General features: G+C 46.6%; 2 protein-coding genes across 3 annotated transcripts in view; both read left to right on the top strand.

The window, feature by feature from the left end:
• Positions 1–20,098, top strand: part of LOC120374450 (UDP-glucuronosyltransferase 1-6-like) — an 80,833-nt gene that overhangs the window by 35,379 nt on the left and 25,356 nt on the right. The gene's annotated exons all lie outside the window — the stretch shown is intronic.
• On the top strand, positions 7,056–8,179 carry LOC120375062 (UDP-glucuronosyltransferase 1-6-like). The gene is made up of 2 exons (XM_039495661.1): positions 7,056–7,919; positions 8,069–8,179. The coding sequence occupies exons 1-2, from the start codon at positions 7,056–7,058 to the stop codon at positions 8,177–8,179; spliced, it is 975 nt and encodes a 324-aa protein (XP_039351595.1).

Below are 20,098 nucleotides of genomic sequence, written 5' to 3'. Positions count from 1 at the left end.
CCCTTATCCAGTCAACATGACCATAGTTGAAATGACCCATTATTCTTGCATTTGCTGATTTTGTAGCTCTTCTAACTTCCCTTTGTACTTCACAAACACTGTCACTATCCTGGTCAAGTCTTTGGTTGTATATTCCTACTGCTATATTCTTGTTATTCGTGCATGGAATTTCTAGACATAGAGATTCTGTGATACAGTCTGAGTCATTCAAGATTTTTCACCTTATCTGACAATGTTTGGGTTTTTTTTAAATATACAGTGCCTCTTCCCCAGCAGCATGACCTACTCTGTTGTACCCCTGTATTTTGTACCCTGGCATTAGCGTGTCTTATGCTGCTGCAACGGCACTTTTCCGGAACCCAAGCTGGCTAGGTTTAAGCTAGCTCAGGTCTGCCAGCTCGAGGCAGTACCCAGTCATTGCAGTCTGGTCATACCCTCACAGTAGCTTCTCAGCTGGAACTCAGCACAGCTTGTCTGCATGAGAGGATCTTGCCCATTGTTATTTTCGACAACTGTAACAGAAATTGCTCCTCACTTTATAGAGAGTAACTTTGAAGGGCTTCACATAGCTGTAGCATTGCTCTGTAGGGTGATTTTTGCAGTGTCCTGCTTCTTCAGCGTGCTCCATTTCTAGATTTCCCTTTGGTTTAAAGCATAGGCAGTGCATATTGTGACAAAGTTCCTCCTCTGCCTTGGTGGGTCCTGCGCTTATTGGCGGATTTGCTCTCCTCAGAGATTCATGGCAGTCCTCAGTTTGGCCACTTTTGCTTGTTGCTCAAACCTGCCATTCACTCAGCTAACCTCGACACTGGCCAGCATGGGGAAAAGGAGGAGAACAATCCCCGCAGTCTCTGCTGATCCACCCAGTGGGTCGGGGGACAGGCCAGAGACCTACCCCTCTGGTGGGACCTATGGTCCTGGTCAACTCCTCTTATATCCAATAGGGAGGAGGGGGAGGGGGGAAACCGGGCCCGCCCTCTACTCTGGGTTCCAGCCCAGGCCCCTGTGAATCACAGCTGTCTACAGTGTTTCTTGTAACAGCTGTGTGACAGCTACAACTCCCTGGGCTACTTCCCCATGGCCTCCTCCAAACACCTTCTTTATCCTCACCACAGGATCTTCCCCCCGATGCCAGATAGCGTTTGTACTCCTCAGTCCTCCAGCAGCATGCCTTCTCAGTCACAGTTTCTTGCACGCCCCTCACTGACTGAAGTGAGGTCCTTTTTAAACCAGGTGCCCTTATTAGCCTGCCTTAATTGATTCTAGCAGCTTCTTAATTGGCTCCAGGTGTCCTGATTAGCCTGCCTGCCTGAATTGGTTCCAGCAAGTTCCTGATTGTTCTGGAACTGCCCCTGTTCCCTTACCCAGGGGAAGGGACCTGCTTAATTTGGGGCTAATATATCTGCCTTCGATCACTCTCCTGTAGCCATCTGGCCTGACTCTGTCACAATATACAAATCCTGGGCCTCTTTTGCCTTTCAGCATCTAGACTCATTTAGTCTACACCAGGGAGTCTTAACCAGTCTCCCTGACAGCCCTCCTCTCTCTCTTGCACTAAGCAGAAACCCTGTGTGCCTCTAATGTGCTGGGGTATCACACTAGCCATACATCCAACATGGTATCTACCTACTGAACCTACGTGTTGAATTTGTTAGTCTGCACTGAAGAACAATTCCTTTTTAAGGACTTAGATAAAGTTTGAACAAATGGCTCCGTCTGAAGTGATTTAAACAAAGCTCTGCTTTGCGTGCTTGTAGAGATAGCCCTTTGCGTTTGAGAGTCTCAGGCCAACTGTGGCCTTTCAAATGCAATAGAAAAGCTGAAAAGATAATCTGCCTTTGGTAGCCTGTTTATTCTTATCATTCTATAAAGTGTTGTCATGAGTGGGCTGGGTTGTCACCCCTGGGGTGTAGTCTGGGAGCTGTGGGCACTGCTGGGCCCCTCTAACCATTCAGTTGGGTTGGCCCTGCTCACACTGCTTGGGGACACAGCCAGCCTAACCCAGGCCCTGTTATCACCCAGCACGACAGCAGGTGGCACCACATACCCAAACTGAGCTACCTGAGAGAGCGGCTTCACCCAAGCTACTCAAATACATGCATCAGGCAGCAGCCAATTTCCCAGCTTTCCAGGTACACACCCTCTCTCGAGTACAAACCAAAAATTGTACCGTCTTGCGCTGCTCAGGGAACTGTACTGCATAAGCTCATAAAATTCGCCCCTTCCCTCAATGTGGAGAGGAATATGCCACAGCCTTTGCCCCTGAGTTATGATTCCTACACTCTTCACTCCAATTCACTGGTTTAGATAAAACAAAAACAAATTTATTAACTACAAAAGATTTTAAGGGATTATAATGGATAGCAAACAGATCAAAGCAGATTACCTAGCAAATAAACACAAACGCAAACTCAGCTTAATATACTAAAGAGATTGGTTATGAATTAGCAGATTCTCACCCTAAAAGATGATACAGGCAGGCTGCAGATTCTTAAGAGGCAAGCTGCACTTGCCTTACAGATTGGAATCCCCAGGAGTTTCATTTACAGGCTAGAAATCCCTTTAGTCTGGGTCCAGCACTTCCCCCAGTTCAGTCTTTGTTCCTCAGGTGTTTCCAGAAGACTCCTTCTGTGGGGAGCAAAGTACACCACATGATGCCACTCCCCGCCTTATATAGTTTTTGCATATGGCGGGAATTCTTTGTTTCAAAGATTCATTCCCAGACCAGTCTGTGGAAAATACTGACATCCCAAGATGGAGTCCAGCATCATGTGGACTGATCACATGGCCTTGTAGAGTCATAGCAGCCATTACTCGGAGGCTGTCTGTGGTGTTCTGAGGAAGGCTCCCCAGGTGGGAGATAAGCTTCTTCTAAGGCCTATTGCTTTTTCCTAATGGCCCAGTGCTCTGAATAGGCCCTTCCCACCCAGCTATCTATATTGAAAGCATCTTGTCTAGTGGGCGTTACCCAGCTGTAACTACATTTGAAATACAGATACACAGGTAATATTCATAACTTCAGATACAAAAATGATACATGCATACAAATAGGATAATCATATTCAGAAAAGCATAACTTTCCCAATGCCTCACATGACTTATCTTGCTTAAAATGCATCATGATTATGCTATAACAATATCAGAATAATATCACTATGAAGAATATGGGGTGCAGTGTCACAATGACTACTTCGTACCTTAGCCTTTTGCGGAGATGAAGGAAGAAGGGGACACGCATCAGGACCCTAGTTGTGCCTGGGTGATCACTACTTCCCACCACCCAACACAGATGTAATGAGGTTGAGTAGTGCCTGTATAAGAGAAATTAAAACTACTAATTATTCCTCAAAAAGGGTTTTTAATGACTTCCGGCTATAAAGGCAACACAGACGAAATAAGAAAAGAAAGATTAAAGACCTGCCCTGAATAAGGATTAATATAAATGGAATATTATACTGAAAACAAGCACAAGTACATGTAAAGTTATTCATTAGCTACTTACTACTATTCTTAACACTATAGTATCAATACAACTTGAAATCAATTCAGTTCAAGCAACCAGACTTCTTTACTCCATAATCTTACACTGCATTCATCCGAAAATATGTTACCCTTCAGTCAGCTGTTTTCCGCACTGGCCAGGTACAGACAGTCGAGAAGTGCACATCCCTTCGGTTCAGGGGGTGTGAGTCAGGTTTTCCTTATGACCGAAACACACACCTTTAGTCCTGTGCCTTCGTACTTTTTATCTCATCTGTCGGCCGTGTTTTAAAACAGACCAATCAATCAGGGTGGGCCAAATTTTTAGTATGGTTGCTTTGATATTATAAGTTCTGCGTGGGCGCATAACTTATCTCCATGTAGCCAATTATCTCAAAGGAGGTCAATGTGTGTCGATCTCAATACATCTGAGTTAGCCTAAAGTGTCATCTGGTTGCAGCGCATCCTGACCTCAAGTTTTAGTTTAATTCTGCAAGGCTTGCTTTCTGAAGCTTCTGGAAGTTTGAGGCCTAACATTGACAATACCTTTGTTCATTTTAATCACATCCCCTCGAGGCCTAAACTTCCGGATTAGCAAAAACAACATTTATCTGAGTATATCCCTTTATAACAGGGGGCAAATAGCGAATGCAGGCAAACATTAAAGCCTCAGCAATAACTATGGTAACACAGACTAACAATTCCAGAGGAATGTGTGGGCCTTGGAATGTTAGGTCCGGGACCTTGACTGAGGAATGTAGTATTTATGACTGAGCCTTATAGACACTCCCAAATAATTAATATATATGAATAAAATGGATATGGCATAGATATTTGTAGTGTATATGGGCATATATGTATAGTATGTATGTGTACATATAACAGCACTTTATATCCAAGCATAACAATTCTTTTCCAATCTGTTGTTGGAGTTTGGCCCTTGTGGTACTGCAGCTAGCAACCCACTTTTCTTAGGGCAATTACAGTAACCATTCATATTGTTATTAGTAGTAGGCTGAGTGTTTTGAAATACTGGGATAGGGATTGTGATAATGTGTCCCACAGTGCTATGTATATGAGAAGTAAAACAAATATTTGGAATAGTGACACTACCACTGAGGCCTTTATATATAAATATATTGTACTTAGTTACTATACAGTACTGTCCATTCATGTTATAGATTACCCTTACTGCTGGTTGTCACCCTCTGGTAAGCTTCACTGTGCAGGAAACAGGAACTGCTAGCTTCTCTGTTTCATGGATTGCATTGCCCCATGATACACCAGTAGTTGAAGTAGATTCAGCTGTTTTTATGGATGTTGTTTTTCAGAAAACCTACTGCATGGACAGTAACCAATTTCTCAAATATTGTTGTGTCAGGATTAGTATTGGTACCCAGACACTGAGCAAGATTGTTTTGAATAGCATGTGCCTTAGTTAGGATGCAGTGTCACTGACCCAAATTATGACTGGTACTAACAGGGAATTTGTTTACCCAATTTGTAGTTACTGTGTAACTTAATTTCTTTACTAATTTGTTTTTTCCTTGCCTTCATGTTGTTTGCTGCCATTCATTTGTTGATTTTTACCTGTGTGTTGGTTAAACAGTTTAGCAAGGTTATGCACATTGTAAATGTTGTACAGCAATAATACAGTTGTTTTTACAGAGTAACCAAGTTGAAATTAAATGACAGTTTATCCTGGTCCAGCTAGTGGTTTTTAGCTGATTGTTAACTTAATTGTCCATTTATGGTGGATAGAGGTGTATTTGACCAGTCTCTTATTTATAAAGCACTTCTTTTTTTTTCCTCTTGATGCTTGGGGGTTTCTTCCCTGTATACTGAAATCATCTGGTATTTTTGTGGTGTGATATCTTCTAGTGTCTTTAGTGTGTGGGATGCAACTTAAACAGCTAGTTAGTTAACATAATAAATGGTTTCTGTTTTTTTGTTTTTGTTTTTTACGTTTCCCTTGTTTTTAGTAACACAAATTTAATACGCAGATTAATTTAGTGTGTTTACAGTGTAATAGGGACCAAGTCTTTTATAACACAAGCTATACTTTTTGCAATTATTGTATAGACATTCATTTTCATTTGAGGTGCATTACTAATATTTTATACTACATGTAATGCTTAACGGCTAAAATAAATGCTCAAAATCTTCCATGAGAAGGTGTATCACTTTACCTTGCTGAACACTTTGTTTCAGCAAAAGAGTTGGTAACATAATTTTAACAAGCTTTTTAGAGTTAATTTGCTTGTGATACCAACTTCACCCTTGTTAACTGTTTAGAAGCACAAACTTTAACAACCACTGCTTCCCATTAACATAACATAACAAAAGAAAAGCGTATAAAAGTAAACCAACTATCAAATTAAACCAAAATAAATTTTAAATACAGGTCCATGCAAATATTCTGAGGATATTAAACTTTCATGATGCTTTGTTATGTTTGGGAGCCAAAGGTGGAAACCTATTGAAAACGTGGAAACCTGTTTAAAGTATTTGGTTAGCTTTATGCATAAATTGTTATTTTTAAACATTTTTGTTATCACATTCTTATAACTATATTCAAAAGTGCAAACAAGTTTATAAAAAGCCCACACAAGAAATTGACATTTTGTTAATATTATCTTTATCTTAATGTTGAGGTTTCCCCGTACATTTTTAATTTGAATAACAAATAAAAAAAATTTAAAAACAAAACAAAACTGTGATTGATAAAAGAGAATTATTTTGTTTGCATTATTTGTTGAGGCAGAAATATATGTACATATATTTGTAACTGAAACCTTTTTGAACTTTGCACAAAAAATTGGTGCTAATAATACTATGATTATACCCCAACCATGATCTTAAAAATAGTGTGATACCACATCTACATATACTTTTAAAAGGGTATAAAATTGACTTTTGTTGCAACAAAATAAAAATACTGTACAAGTCAAATGCAATTGTGTTGTGTGTTCAGCCTTGTGGCTATATTAGTATTTGCCCTGGCCAATAGACAATCAGAAAAGGAGTTTAGTAACACAATATAGGATGCTGATGGCCTACACAATTCCTGTTACAAAATGGGCAATTCTTTATGAAGGACACAAGAACTTAGCAATCCAAAATCTCCAGTGTTCGAAAACAGCAATTGTTGCGAACACGGGTCATAAGGGTTTTTTTGGTTTTTTTTGCATCATACTGGCACAAACCCAGATCACTACTTTTGCTGATCTAGTCTATGAATGATTGACAACCACAAAGACACCTCTGGGTGATGAAATGTGCTGACTCTCACTGGCTGGCACAAGGGGTCCGAAGTGGCCTGTGCAATTCAGTGTAGAGAAATGGACATTAAGTTAATGAGTAAATCAAAGACATTCTTCTTGAATGAAAATGGTGCCTGCAAATCTAAAGGTAGAATTTGTCCATTAGAAGTGGAAACTCTACAGTTTAAAAATAAATGAGACAGTAAGTTCAAAAAGGTTGCAAGCAGTGCTAAAGTCTGTGTGGTGTTAGTTCAGCTATAAAAAGTGGTTTCTAACATCTGCAGAGTCAAAGCATCTGCTTCCAGCTTTCAGATGGCTCCAGTCATTGGCAGACTTTACCAGTTTGCTGCAGGGCTTTTTCTTTTCCTAGTGTCTTTGGGGTTTGTGGAAGGTGGGCGGCTGCTGGTGATCCCTCAGGATGGAAGTCACTGGCTCAGCATGCGTGCAGTGGTGGAGAAGCTCAGTGAGAAAGGGCGTGAAATAGTAGTGCTTGCTCCAGAAGTTAATTTGCTCTTGAAAGAATCAGAGCATTACACAAGGAAAACGTATGCTGTGCCTTACACCCAGGAAGAGCTAGACCGTCGTTTTCATTTGTTTGCTAACCAGCCCTTTGATGAGGTCTCCTTCCCTACTATGATCATAGACGTATACAGCAGCACCATGTTTGTACTGGACTTATTCTTCTACAACTGTGCCAGCCTCCTGCAGAACAGAGAAATCATACGATACTTGGACGAGAGTAAATTTGATGTGCTCTTCATAGACCCCGCCTTGCCATGTGGGGTGATCCTGGCAGAGTATCTATCCATTCCTTCCGTGTACTTCTTTCGTGGATTTCCCTGCAGTTTAGAGCATGCAGTGACTAAATGTCCAGACCCTGTTTCTTATGTCCCAAGATGCTATACCAGCTACACAGACCACATGACATTTACCCAGCGAGTGCTGAACCTATTTGTTAGCTCTTTAGAGACACCACTGTTTAAGGATTTGTATACCAAATACCAAGACATTGCTTCAAAGTTTCTCCAGAGAGATGTGCACTTACCAACACTTTACAGAAATGGCTCCATATGGCTCCTGAGATACGATTTCGTGTTTGAGTATCCCAAACCAGTGATGCCCAACATGGTCTTCATCGGAGGTATAAACTGTGAGGAGGGGAAAAACCTACCTCAGGTACGTGACTGGGTTTCACAGATTATAGAAGAAAACATATATGCTCAGGAAGAAAGCATAGACAAGATAAGGCACCAACATTAATTTTTCCTCATAGTGTACAGCGGGGTGGGCAAACTACAGCCCGTGGGCTGGATCCGGCCCCTTAGGGCTTTGGACCTGGCCCGCTGGATTGCCACCCCCGTGGCACTGCAGGCCCCGCGCCACTCCCAGAAGCAGCCGGCACCGCATCTCTGCAGCTCTTCGGGGAGAGGGGGTAGAGGGCTCCATGCTCTGCTCTTGCCTGTGGGTAGCTCAGTGGTTTGAGCATTGGCCTGCTAACCCCAGGGTTGTGAGTTTAATCCTTGAGAGGGCCACTTAAGGATCTGGGGCAAAAATTGGTCCTGCTAGTGAAGGCGGGGGCTGGACTTGATGACCTTTCAAGTTCCCTTCCAGTTCTAGGAGATTGGTATATCTCCAATTACATTTACCTCCCCTGAAACTCCCATTGGCCGTGGTTCCCTATTCCCTGAAACTCCCATGACGTAATTTACACCAACCTAAGAGCTTCTCCTCCAGACATGGCTACCGACTCTCACTAAGGTGGATTATTACACAGACAGGAGAACTCTCTCCCGTCAGCATAGAGCATCTTCACCAGCCATGCTTGTGACGAAGCGGTTCTGGCGGGACCCAACTGAGAGTGCCAATTCAGGACAAATCGCTCAAACAGGGCAGTCACAGCCCCAGGCTGGGGTTTTTCCACCTCTAAGGCAAACCAAACCAGCCAGACAAAAAGGTCTTCGGTCTCACCCCACTGGCTAACCACAAGTCACACAAGCAATTTCCTTAGACACTCCAGTCTCCCAGTATCACCACCAGTGCACTCGTCCTGGGGATGAATGGTTATGAAAACCAACACCCCAATAAAAGAAAAAGGTTCTCTCGATCCCAAAGGACCAAGCCCCAGACCAATATACACATCAAGTCTTACCCACAAATCACGCTGTTGCCAATCCTTTAGAATCTAAAATCTAAAGGTTTATTTGTAAAGGGAAAAAGGTAGAGATGAGAGCTAGAATTGGTTAAATGGAATCAATTACATACAGCAATGGCAAAGTTCTTAGTTCAGGCTTGCAGCAGTGATGGAGTAAACTGCAGATTCAAATCAAGTCTCTGGAGTACATCCCCCGCTGGGATGGGTCATACAGTCCTTTGTGCAGAGCTTCAGCTTGTAGCAAAGTCCCTCCAGAGGAAAGAAGCAGGATTGAAGACAAGATGGAGATGATGCATCAGCCTTATATAGGCTTTTCCAGGTGTAAGAACCTCTTTGTTCTTACTGTGAAAAATCACAGCAAAATGGAGTCTGGAGTCACATGGGCCAGTCCCTGCATACTTTGCTGAGTCACCAGGCGTGTCTGCCTTCTCTCCATGGGTCAATTGTGTAGCTGATGGTCCTTAATGGGCCATCAAGCAGGCTAAGCAGAGCTAACACCAACTTGTCTGGGATATCACCCAGAAGCACATCACCAACTTGAAATACAGACAGTATAGAGCCAATATACATAACTTCAACTAAAAATGATACATGCACACAGACAGCATAATTATAACCAGCAACCCATAATCTGGTCTTAGACACCTTAGATGACCCCCTTTATCTAAGATTTGGTGCCACTACAGGACCTTGGTTGCAACCCATGTTCTATATAGTCCCAATTTATATCAATAATGTCAAAAAAATTGGTCCTGCTAATGAAGGCGGGGGCTGGACTTGATGACCTTTCAAGGTCCCTTCCAGTTCTAGGAGATTGGTATATCTCCAATTACATTTACCTCCCCTGAAACTCCCATTGGCCATGGTTCCCTACTCCCTGAAACTCCCATGACGTAATTTACACCGACCTACGAGCTTCTCCTCCAGACATGGCTACCGACTCTCACTAAGGTGGATTATTGCACAGACAGGAGAACTTGCTCCTGTCAGCATAGAGCATCTTCACCAGACATGCTACAGCCAATACTGGGTTTACAATGGTGCCAGAGGCACCCTGGCACCAGGCCCATGCTGAACAGGGGCCTGTCAGCCGGCCGGGCGCTGCACTTCGCTTGTGCTGCCAGCCGAGGGGCCACCACAGGGTGGCTCCTCTCCTCTCCAGCCCCTCCCCTGTGCTCTTCTCAGCTGTCTGGCCAGCCCAGGCATCCCTGCCTCGCTCCGGCCCGGCTCCTCTGCCCACTCGCTCCTCCGCCAGCTGGGCTGGGGGCTCTCGGGGGTCATGTCCCACAGGGGTCTGCCTGCCCTGCTCCCCAGCGTGGCTCCAGCTCCGGATGGTCTTGCTCTGCCCACCACCTCCCGGGGCTGAGTTGCCGGGGACCAGTGCAGGGGCCAGCATTGGGGGTGGGGGGGCTTGTCTGGGCACCAGGCAAGGGGATTCTGAGGGAGGCCGGCCTGGGCAGGCCCCTCCCACTCTGATCCCCGACTGGCCCCAGCTGTGATGCTGGCTCGGCTCAGCCCAGGCAAGGCAAATAGCCCCCGCCCAGTGGGCTGGTGAGTCGGGCTGGGGGGCAGGCAGGGCAGGGGGAGTGGGTCTCTGGGGGAGGCACTGGGCAGTGGGGGTCTATGTAGGGTACTCCTGGGCCTCAGGGGGAATAAAAACAGCCCAGGTGCCCCTCCTGCAGCGTTCTTTGCTTTCTTGCAGAAAGGGAAGGAGGACCGGGGGGTGGGAGGGGGTGTGATTGGGAATGTTCATAGCATAATTTGGGGCCATTTCCCCCCAAAGAGAGGTGAGGGGTGGGGGCCATATGGGGTGCAAGGTCACAAGCCACTGCCCCTCCCTCCGCTTCTGTGAGCACAGAGCTGCGCAGCTCAGCTGAAAAAAGAAGGTGCTGCTCAGCTCCCTGGACTTTGCAGCTGGACACCACCTTCTGGGTCCTAGTGCTGGTTGGGCTCCCTTCTGTGTGCTGGGAGCCCGCCTTCATTTTGTACAACAGTGAGTGCCTGTGGTGGGGCAGGGCGGGGCAGGGGGAAAGAGGCAGCGGGAAGAACGGAAGTGGGGTGGGGAGGAGATGGCGTGGTGGGGAAGGGGCATGGGGTGGGGAGGAGAAGGGGATGGGGAAGCAGGGAAAAGGGGAAAGAGGCAGCTGGGAAGTAAGGTCGTGGGGTGGGGGGGAGATGGCTGGGGGGGGACGGGGCATGGGGGGGGGAGGGGAGGGGGATGGGGAAGCAGGGAAAAGGGGAACGAGGCAGCAGGGACGAAAGGAAGTGGGGTGGGGAGGAGATGGCATGGTGGGGAAGGGGCATGGGGTGGGGAGGAGAAGGGGATGGGGAAGCAGGGAAAAGGGGAAAGAGGCAGCAGGGAAGAAAGGAAGTGGGGTGGGAGGAGATGGCATGGTGGGAAGGGGCATGGGGTGGGGAGGAGAAGGGGAGGGGGACGCTGGGAAAGGGGGAAAGAGGCAGCGGGGACGAAAGGGGATGGGATGGGGAGGAGATGGAGTGGGGGGGAAGGGACATGGGGTGGGGAAGAGAAGGGGATAGGGTAAGCGGAGGTCCAGCATGCGGATCCCCTTGGCAGTAGCCTGGGCTCCCCTGTTAAGCAGGCCCATCAAACACTCACCCTGGCAAGCCCCACCTCCCCTGCATCTGTACCACCCTGATGAGCCCCCCCCAGACACCCTCCCCACTGAGCCCCACCTCCCCTGGACCCAGACCCCCCCCACACTCCCCTCTGAGCTCCATCCACTTTCACTTGGTCCCCACTGCAGACGCCCATTGCCCCTGCACCTGGAACCTCCCTGTACATCCAGAACCCCCACTGAGCTGCCTGCACCCAGACTGCCCCACACAGAACCCTCTTACCCCCATCTGGATCCCCCCACACACACTAAGTCCCTCTGGACTTGGATCCTGCTGCCAGGCTGAGCCTCCCTGCCCACATCTGAAATGCCTGGCACAAAAGGGACAGGGCCCCAGGGTGTTTCTGTGGCAGGCCTGGCCCTTGTGCTGTGTCAGGGTCAGGTTCAGCCTCATTGCCAAATTCCTGTCCCAGGGGGCTGGGGGAGGCTGCAGGATATTCTCCCACCTCCATGCAGCCAGTGGCCTGTGCTCCCCACTGCCATGGTGGAGCCTCCACATTTATTTATTGTTAAAAAAAAATAATTGCAGAATTTTAAAATCTGATGTGCAGAATTCCCTCAGGAATATGGGGCGCTGTACAGCTGTGAGGGTGGGACTGTGCCGGGGGTGCTGGACAGTAGGGGCTCTGTGAGTGGGGGAGCTGGGCAGGGGGCATGGTGTGCAGGGGGCTGGGCAGTTGTGGTGGGAGGTCAGCAGGAGGGGTCTCTAGGCAGGGGGTGCTGGGCATAGGGATCTGTGGGGGAAGTCTCTGGGGGAGAGGGCGCTGGGCAGGGTGTGTGTGTGGAAGGGGCATGCTGGCAGCGCAGGGCTGGGCGGGCCAATGTGTGTCTAGCAGTTGTAGGTTTGTAAACAGTGTCCTTGTGCTGGCCTGAGTGGGGCCATTCCCGCTGCGCTGCACCTCATTGCCCCCAACCAGCTCCTCACTCTGCAGGCCGCCCCCCATCACATGCCCTATTTCCCCAATTGAGGCCCACGAATATGTTTGGCGTCGGGCCCACAAAAAGTTAACCTGGCCGTGGCTACAGCAGGATTCTGGTGTAGACTAGCCCTAAAACAGTGACTGTAAGAGTCCCCTGCAACATAGCAACATGTTCAGATGAAACAGGTTTCTCTTTTATCTGTTAAAGTTAGACTCAGGACTCACAGTTTGTCAGACCACTCTGTTTTATTAGCACAGCGCTCTGCTAATAACACCCAGATAATGTGAGCACCATGCAAGACACAAACTATCTTATTTATACAGATAAAAGGGAGAGAACTTAACAAAATAACAAAGGAAGCAGAATCTGAGAAGTTTACCTGGGCTACACATGCATATCTTATTTCCTTACTAACTATTACCCATCTTCTGTTAATGTTTCACCATTAGCACCATTGTTTATGCCTAATGTTTCTTTTCCTGGCACCTGTATTTCAACATTTCTTATTTCTGCTTAAAGGTACATACAACATTTCTTTAATCCTTTCTATTTTTACAATATAATTAATTCTACTTTCACATATCCCAGGGATAGGTGTCATTGTAAAGGAATAATAGACTATAATGGTTAAAGTATTACTTGTTCTTGGAGCTTGTTCAATAGCAGATTTCCCTGGAGGTATCTTGTAGGAGCAAGCACACCCATTGTCAATTTGCCATTCTAATGTCAGGCTTTTACAATCCCTAATCCCCTCCCCAATTTCATAGCGTGCAGCCCTCTAACAATAAACATCTGACAAGCTGACAAGGTCCAAGGTACATGGGTGGAATTATGAAGTGTTGCCAGAGGGTGTGTTTATTGGTATAAAACTTAGCCATACATGTCTGTGCATGCACAGTGCAGTGAGCTTTCACTGGAGAAATGTCTCCTGGGGTTCATCGTTGGCACTCACTTACCACAGTGCTGCTTCTTTTCATGTCCTCCTTGAGTTTTGCTGCTGGTGGGAAGCTGCTTGTGATGCCTATGGATGGAAGTCACTGGCTCAGCATGAGAGCAGTGCTCAATGAACTAAGGCAGAGAGGACATGAAATAATTGTTGTTGCACCAGAAATAAATCTGTTCATGGGAGCATCAGAGTCGTACATGATGAAAACGTATCCTGTGCCTTTCACAAAGGAAGAGCTGGATGGACATTTTCTCACATTTGCTGAAACCAGTTTTAAGGAACAACCTTTTCCATTAAGGATTATTACAATATTTGAAAATGCTAAGAACACCTCTGCTCTGCTCTTTGCCACTTGTACACACTTACTGTACAACAGAGAGCTGATGGGATACATTGAAGGGAGTAACTTTGATGCTGTCTTTACAGATCCCATGTTGCCCTGTGGGCAGATCATAGCTTTGCATCTTTCTATCCCTTCTATTTTCTTCTTACGGGGAATCCCATGTGGTATTGACGCTGAGGCTGCTCAATGTCCAAACCCACCTTCTTATGTCCCAAGAATGCTTTCATCTAACACAGACCGTATGACGTTTACCCAGCGTGTGAAGAACCTAATAATCAGCTCATCAGAGTCCTTTCTCTGTGATATTGCTTATTCACAATTTGAAAGTCTGGCCTCTGAGTTTCTGCAAAGACCGATGACCATGAAGGAACTTTTAAGTCATGGATCCATTTGGCTGAAGAGAGTTGATTTTGTGTTTGAGTATCCCATGCCTGTGATGCCCAATATGATCTTTATTGGCGGGATCAATTGTGGACAGAAGAAGCCATTGTCTCAGGTTAGTGATTTGTTTGGCAGGACAAGAGAAATGCTGTTGGCAATCACTTTATTATGTGCTCTGTACCATATATAACTGTATATCTAATGTAGACTTGGCTGAAAAAGTCATGTTGTTTCATGTAATTTTAAAGGATAAGGGGCATAGTTAAATTATGTCTGCTCCCTCTTCCATCTGCTTTCTCCTGGGACTGCCCATTTAGCTTTGCAAAACATAAGAATTTTGGTTCGTAAGAGTTCATACACACAATGTCTTCAATTTCAGCATGTCTGGGCTCATGCACCCCACTTCCAAAGGAAATGCAACACAAACTGCCAAGTATCACTTGGTTTGGGGTTGCCAGCATAATCCGTGATCCCTCCTCCTTACATCTAGCATCCAACTGGCCCCATGTCCCACTGTTACCTTTTGCTCCTTTTGACAGTGTGGGTGGTAGCCTTCCACTCTCCCCACTTTTCTCTTGCTACCTTTGGGGGTTTTGAAATGCTAGACTAGCAAGGTTGGCTCATCCCACAACTGCTAATACAGCCTCATACACCATGTGGATAGGCTCTTTGGAAGTACCAAAGATAAAAGGGAAAAAAACGTTATTTATTTAGTCTTTATGCACTACTTAGAGTCATGGTGAGATGAGCATTGTGGCTAAAAATCTCTGCTATGGGGACTTACTTTGAAGTAAATTTAATGGGTCTGCACTTCTAGTGTCACAGAATCAGCAGAAAGAACGAGGAGTACTTGTGGCACCTTAGAGACTAACAAATTTATTTGAGCATAAGCTTTCGTGGGCTACAGCTCAATTCATCGGATGCATGTAGTGGAAAATACAGTAGGAAGATAGAGAGAGAGAGAGAGAGAGAGAGAGAGAACATGAAACAATGGGTGTTGCCATACACACTCTAATGCAGGGGTCTCAAACATGCGGCCCGCGGGCCGGAGCTCTTCCCTGTGGCCCGCGGAGCTCCCCAGGGCCGCCCAGAGGGGGGGGCAAAGGGGGCAATTTGCCCCGGGCTCCGCAGGGGCCCCCAAGAGAAAAGCGGAGGCTCCCGCCTCCGCCCCTCTCCTGGAGCCTCGGCGCATAGAGCGCCGAGTCTCCGTCCGAGCGCCTGAGCCCGCCCGATCCGAGCCGCGTGGGAGGGGCGGGGCTGGGAGCTCTGGGCTGAGCGCTGCGCCGGCGTGAGCTCACAGCCCCGCCTCACCACGCGGCTCTGAGCGGGGCGGGGCACAGGCCTCGCCGGAGACGCGCTCGGGTACGGGGGGGGGGGAAAGCGGGAGCCGCCGGGCCGGGCCGGGCCTGGGTGGGAAGCGGGACCCGCCGGGCCGGGCCGGGCCGTGGGGAAGCGAGACCCGCTGGGCCGGGCCGGGGGGTGGGGGAGGGAAGCGGGACCCGCCGGGGCCGGGCCGCCAGGAGGGAGGGGGGAGGAGCAGGGAGCCGCGCGCTTAGGGGAGGAGGTGGAGAAGAGACAGGGCAGGGGCGGGGCCCCATGGAAGGGGTGGATTGGGGGTGGGGCCAGGGGCAGCAAGGGGGCGTGTCAGTGATGCGGCCCTCGGGCCAATGCACTAGTCCTCATGCGGCCCTCGGGGTCATTTGAGTTTGAGACCCCTGCTCTAATGAAAGTGATCAGTTAAGCTGAGCTATTACCAGCAGGAGAGGGGGAAAAAACAAAACAAAAAAAACCTTTTTATAGTGGTAATCAAAATGGCCCATTTCCAGCAGTTGACAAGAAGGTGTGAGGAACAATGGGGGAGGGGGGGAAATAAACATGGGGAAATAGTTTTACTTTGTGTAATGACCCATCCACTCCCAGTCTTTATTTAAGCCTAATTTAATGGTGTCCATTTTGCAAATTAATTCCAATTCAGCAGTTTCTCGTTGAAGTTTTTTTGTTATGATACTGTGACTTTTAGGTCTGTAATCGAGTGACCAGGGAGATTGAAGTGTTCTCCACCAGGTTTTTGAATGAGTAATCACAGACACCCAGACGCTCAAACCAATATCCCAGCAACAAGCTCGGATGAGGTAGCCCTAGGAAAGGTCACCTAATAGCTTTGGTTACAAATCCAACTACAGCTAACATTATTCCAGCAACTTTTCTGCCAAATTAAAAGCAGTTGGAAGCTGGACCCCAGATCAGTGTGGCTTTTTGATACCCCTCTCCTGGCGTTGTTGAGCATGTAACGAATCTTGTTGTGAGCAGATTGCAAACAACAAATGGATTTGCTTCATCACCTCTAGCAGGTAGTTTTTTAGACTTCAGGGGCAGAGTCTATACCAGGGGTCGGCAGCCTTCCAGAAGTGCTGTGCCGAGTCTTCATTTAGTCACTCTAATTTAAGGTTTCGCGTGCCAGTCATACCTTTTAATGTTTTTAGAAGGTCTCTTTCTATAAGTATATCATATATAATTAAACTATTGTTGTATGTAAAGCAAATAAGGTTTTTAAAATGTTTAAGAAGCTTCATTTAAAATTAAATTAAAATGCAGAGCCCCCGGACCGGTGACCAGGACCTGGGTGGTGAAAGTGTCACTGAAAATCAGCTTGCGTGCCGCCTTCGGCACGTGTGCCATAGGTTGCCTACCCCTGGTCTATACTTTCCCTAGTGCCTGGGCGCTCCAGCTGGGGTTATGCTTCTTGAAATACATTCCCTCCCAGAACGTCACCAGACCGCAATAATAGGTGTAAATCACAGAGTCCAACAATTTGTTAAGCATTTGTCCAACAATTATAGCTACATGGGAGTCCCTCATATTTAGAGCTACCTGCCCATTGTTTATCAGTTTTTGTCAAATCCGGAAACTTCAAAGTGTAAAAAAACCCACATTTTATCCAACTTTCCCCTCGTCTCCCTGCGAATGGCACATTTTATAACTGTTTTCAACATACAACAAAGATTATTTCAAAACTGTAAAACCAGTAGACAATAGAGCAGCATTGTCAACAGCATTATTACTCTAGATGACTTCATACCAAAAAAATGGAGAGGAAACCTCTTCTACACTTTAACAAGGCAAGCACACTGTATTTTATATTGTCACCCTCTGCTAAGTGGTATCAGATGTTGAGGTCTTGCATGTTGATTTCTCATTGGATGAGAAATTAGTGCTGTTGAGTCCAGGTATTTTCTTAGTGTAATGGGTTTATTCATAGTATATTCACCAGTCCTGGAACCGAAGTTGTCATAAACGTCCAGCAGACAAATCCCTCTTTTAGTAATCTCCACCAAAACACTAATGCCTGGTTCCCAGGGAGTAACTCTTACCTCAAAAACAGCCTCTACTTAGAGACATTAAGACAGAGTGCAAAGTTTCTTGCTGTTTGCAACAGCTTCTCCAAAATGAAACTGCATAACAAAACTAGCAATAATACACAAATTCTTCAAAGAGTGGCTACTGCTCATTCACTAACAAAAAGAACTTCTAAGACTATGTGCAACAGCAGCATATGATGACCAGGACTGAATTAATGCAAAGGCAAACTAGGCATGTGCCTGGAGCCCAATTTCGTAGGGGGTGGGAGAATGTTTTTGATTTTTTGGTTTTGTCTTTGTACGCGAAAGACAGGCAGACAGGCCAAATGTCAGTGGTGTTGCAACCCCCACCATGCACTAAGTTGCAAAGCCACTCAGTCAAGTGAGTGTAGTACTTTCAATCTGCATGCAAATCCACACCAGTGGGCAAAGATAGTTCTCACACATAACTGCAACTCACTTTGCCATTCCCAGCAGAGCCAAGGAAAGAGAAGGGCAGTGGGTAAAGAAACCACTTCCTCCTCTAACAGCAGAAAGTGACTGGCTGAGACAGGAATTACTGCAGTGACCTGAATGGGAGGCCACATCAGCGAAGTGTATTTTTCCCCTTCTTTTCATTAGCTGTTTGTTGTTATTCATATTAGAAAGTAGGGGCACAGGAGTGTATGTTTGCCTATGGCCCAGTGATGTGTTAATCTGGTCCTGCTGATGACTCCAACTTCACTGCAACATGTTGAGTGGGAACAATTGTGGCCTATTATCACCAAGCTAGTACTGTACACACTGTAAAAGCTATCTTTGAAAATAATGGCCAAATCCTGGTCCACCTTGAACTCAATAGGAGATTTTCCACTAAGTGGAAACAGGATTTAGCCCAATGTGGGAACTACTGTTTGTACTAGGAGCACGGGTTCATAAATCGTAACAGACATGCTATATGTTTAAGTACCTTATTACAGCAATCTAATGGAATTTCAAGATCCAGCACAGTTCACAAGCTTCGAGGCTTGTGCAAAGCCTAGTTCTATTTTGAATCCAATGAGCGTAGTGAAACCTGTAACAGGAGAACCTCCTATTAGACTGTCACCTGTCCCAAATGTACTAAGTACAATTCTGCTTCACCCTTCTTAAATTACCACCTGGGTTAAGGAGCAAGTTTCTGTTGATCCCATGAATGGGTGACTTGAAAAGCTAGGTCACTAAGTGGGAATGAGAGATTCTGCCACTGGTATAAATCAGTATCATTTCATTAGTAGTAAAGGACTGCTGTAGCTGTGTTTGACGACACTTTGTGTATGATCAGTTTCACTTTCAGTCTTGTTCACTAGCATGATTACCTCATCCTCAGTCACTGCTCTGCGGCATCCCCACAGCATTCTCTTCCCTCGGCTCTACAGGACGGTGTTTGCTAGCTGCAGAGACTCTTCAACAAAAGGAACATTTTTGCAAAAATGTTTCCATTTGTTGTTGAAAATTCTCAGATTTTTGTAAAACTAAAAAACAAAAAATGTTCCATTTTCTGCAACTGAAAAATGAATTTGTTTTAGCTTTAAAGCAAAAATATTTGGGTTTCACGTCTTTCCTTTTTTCAATGAAAATCTGAACAATTGTCTTGTCACTGAAATTTTCTGGTGGAAAAGTAATTTGCCAACCAGCTCCAGTTTTGAGTTGGGACCAAAACAAGGGTCCTTCCTCCTTCTTTCCTGAAACCCCAGCATGGGACTGGAGGACCAACTTCCAAACAAGATACAGAAGTACAGGAAAACACATTCTTCTATCCCCGGACTCTTGCAAGGGGCTGGGAAGCAATTGAAGCCTGGAGAAGGGGTCAGGGCAGCCTTCAACTTCACTTCCTAGTCTCCTGCATGGGGACTGGAAGATGGGAACTTGCTCAAGTCAGGGAGGGCAGCCAACACAGGGAGACTTAATTCCTTGGGACTCCTTTGTAAAGTCTGGGGAGGCATTTAGAAGGTGGGAGGTTCTACCTCAGTGATATGGCTGGAGAAGGCAGTAGGCCAGAATGTACACAGACTGGGAAAGTGGTTAAGTGTTCTGTACTGACACCCTGCATGTTCCCTTGCGGCCATCTGGGGAATCAACAAGCAGGGCTTCCTAGTATTAAAGCATGCGCTTTTCAGAGGGTCTCATTTATTGATCACAAAAGGACAATGCAAAAACAACCAACAGCTTCAGGCAGCTGCTCCACCAGAAACTCTCCACCTCTGGGTTAATCAGTCTTGCGTCTCTCCTCTGTAGCCACGGGCAGTGATGAGCTGCCAAAATACTAACAACCGGTTCCCTCCTCACCCCAGGAGGGGTCATGCCTCCCCCCCGGGGGACTCCTGCCCCATCCAACCCCCCCATGTTCCTTGACAGCCCCCCCCCCCGGGACCCGTGCCCTATCCACCCCCCTTCCCTGTCCCCTGTCTGCCCCTTGCCACCCCATCCAACCCCTTCTCTCATTTCTGATGGCACCCGGGGACCCCCACCCCATCCAACCACCCCTTCTCTCTGTCCCTGACTGTCCCTGGAATCCCTACCCCTAACTGCCCCCCACCGCCCCATCCAACCCCTGCTCCTTCCTGACTGCCCCCCCGGGACCCTTGCCCCAGTTCAA

Source organism: Mauremys reevesii, linkage group 11 (genome assembly GCF_016161935.1).
Source record: "Mauremys reevesii isolate NIE-2019 linkage group 11, ASM1616193v1, whole genome shotgun sequence".
In the NCBI taxonomy this organism is placed as follows: Eukaryota; Metazoa; Chordata; order Testudines; family Geoemydidae; genus Mauremys; species Mauremys reevesii.
This window is presented reverse-complemented; position numbering and strand designations above follow the sequence as displayed.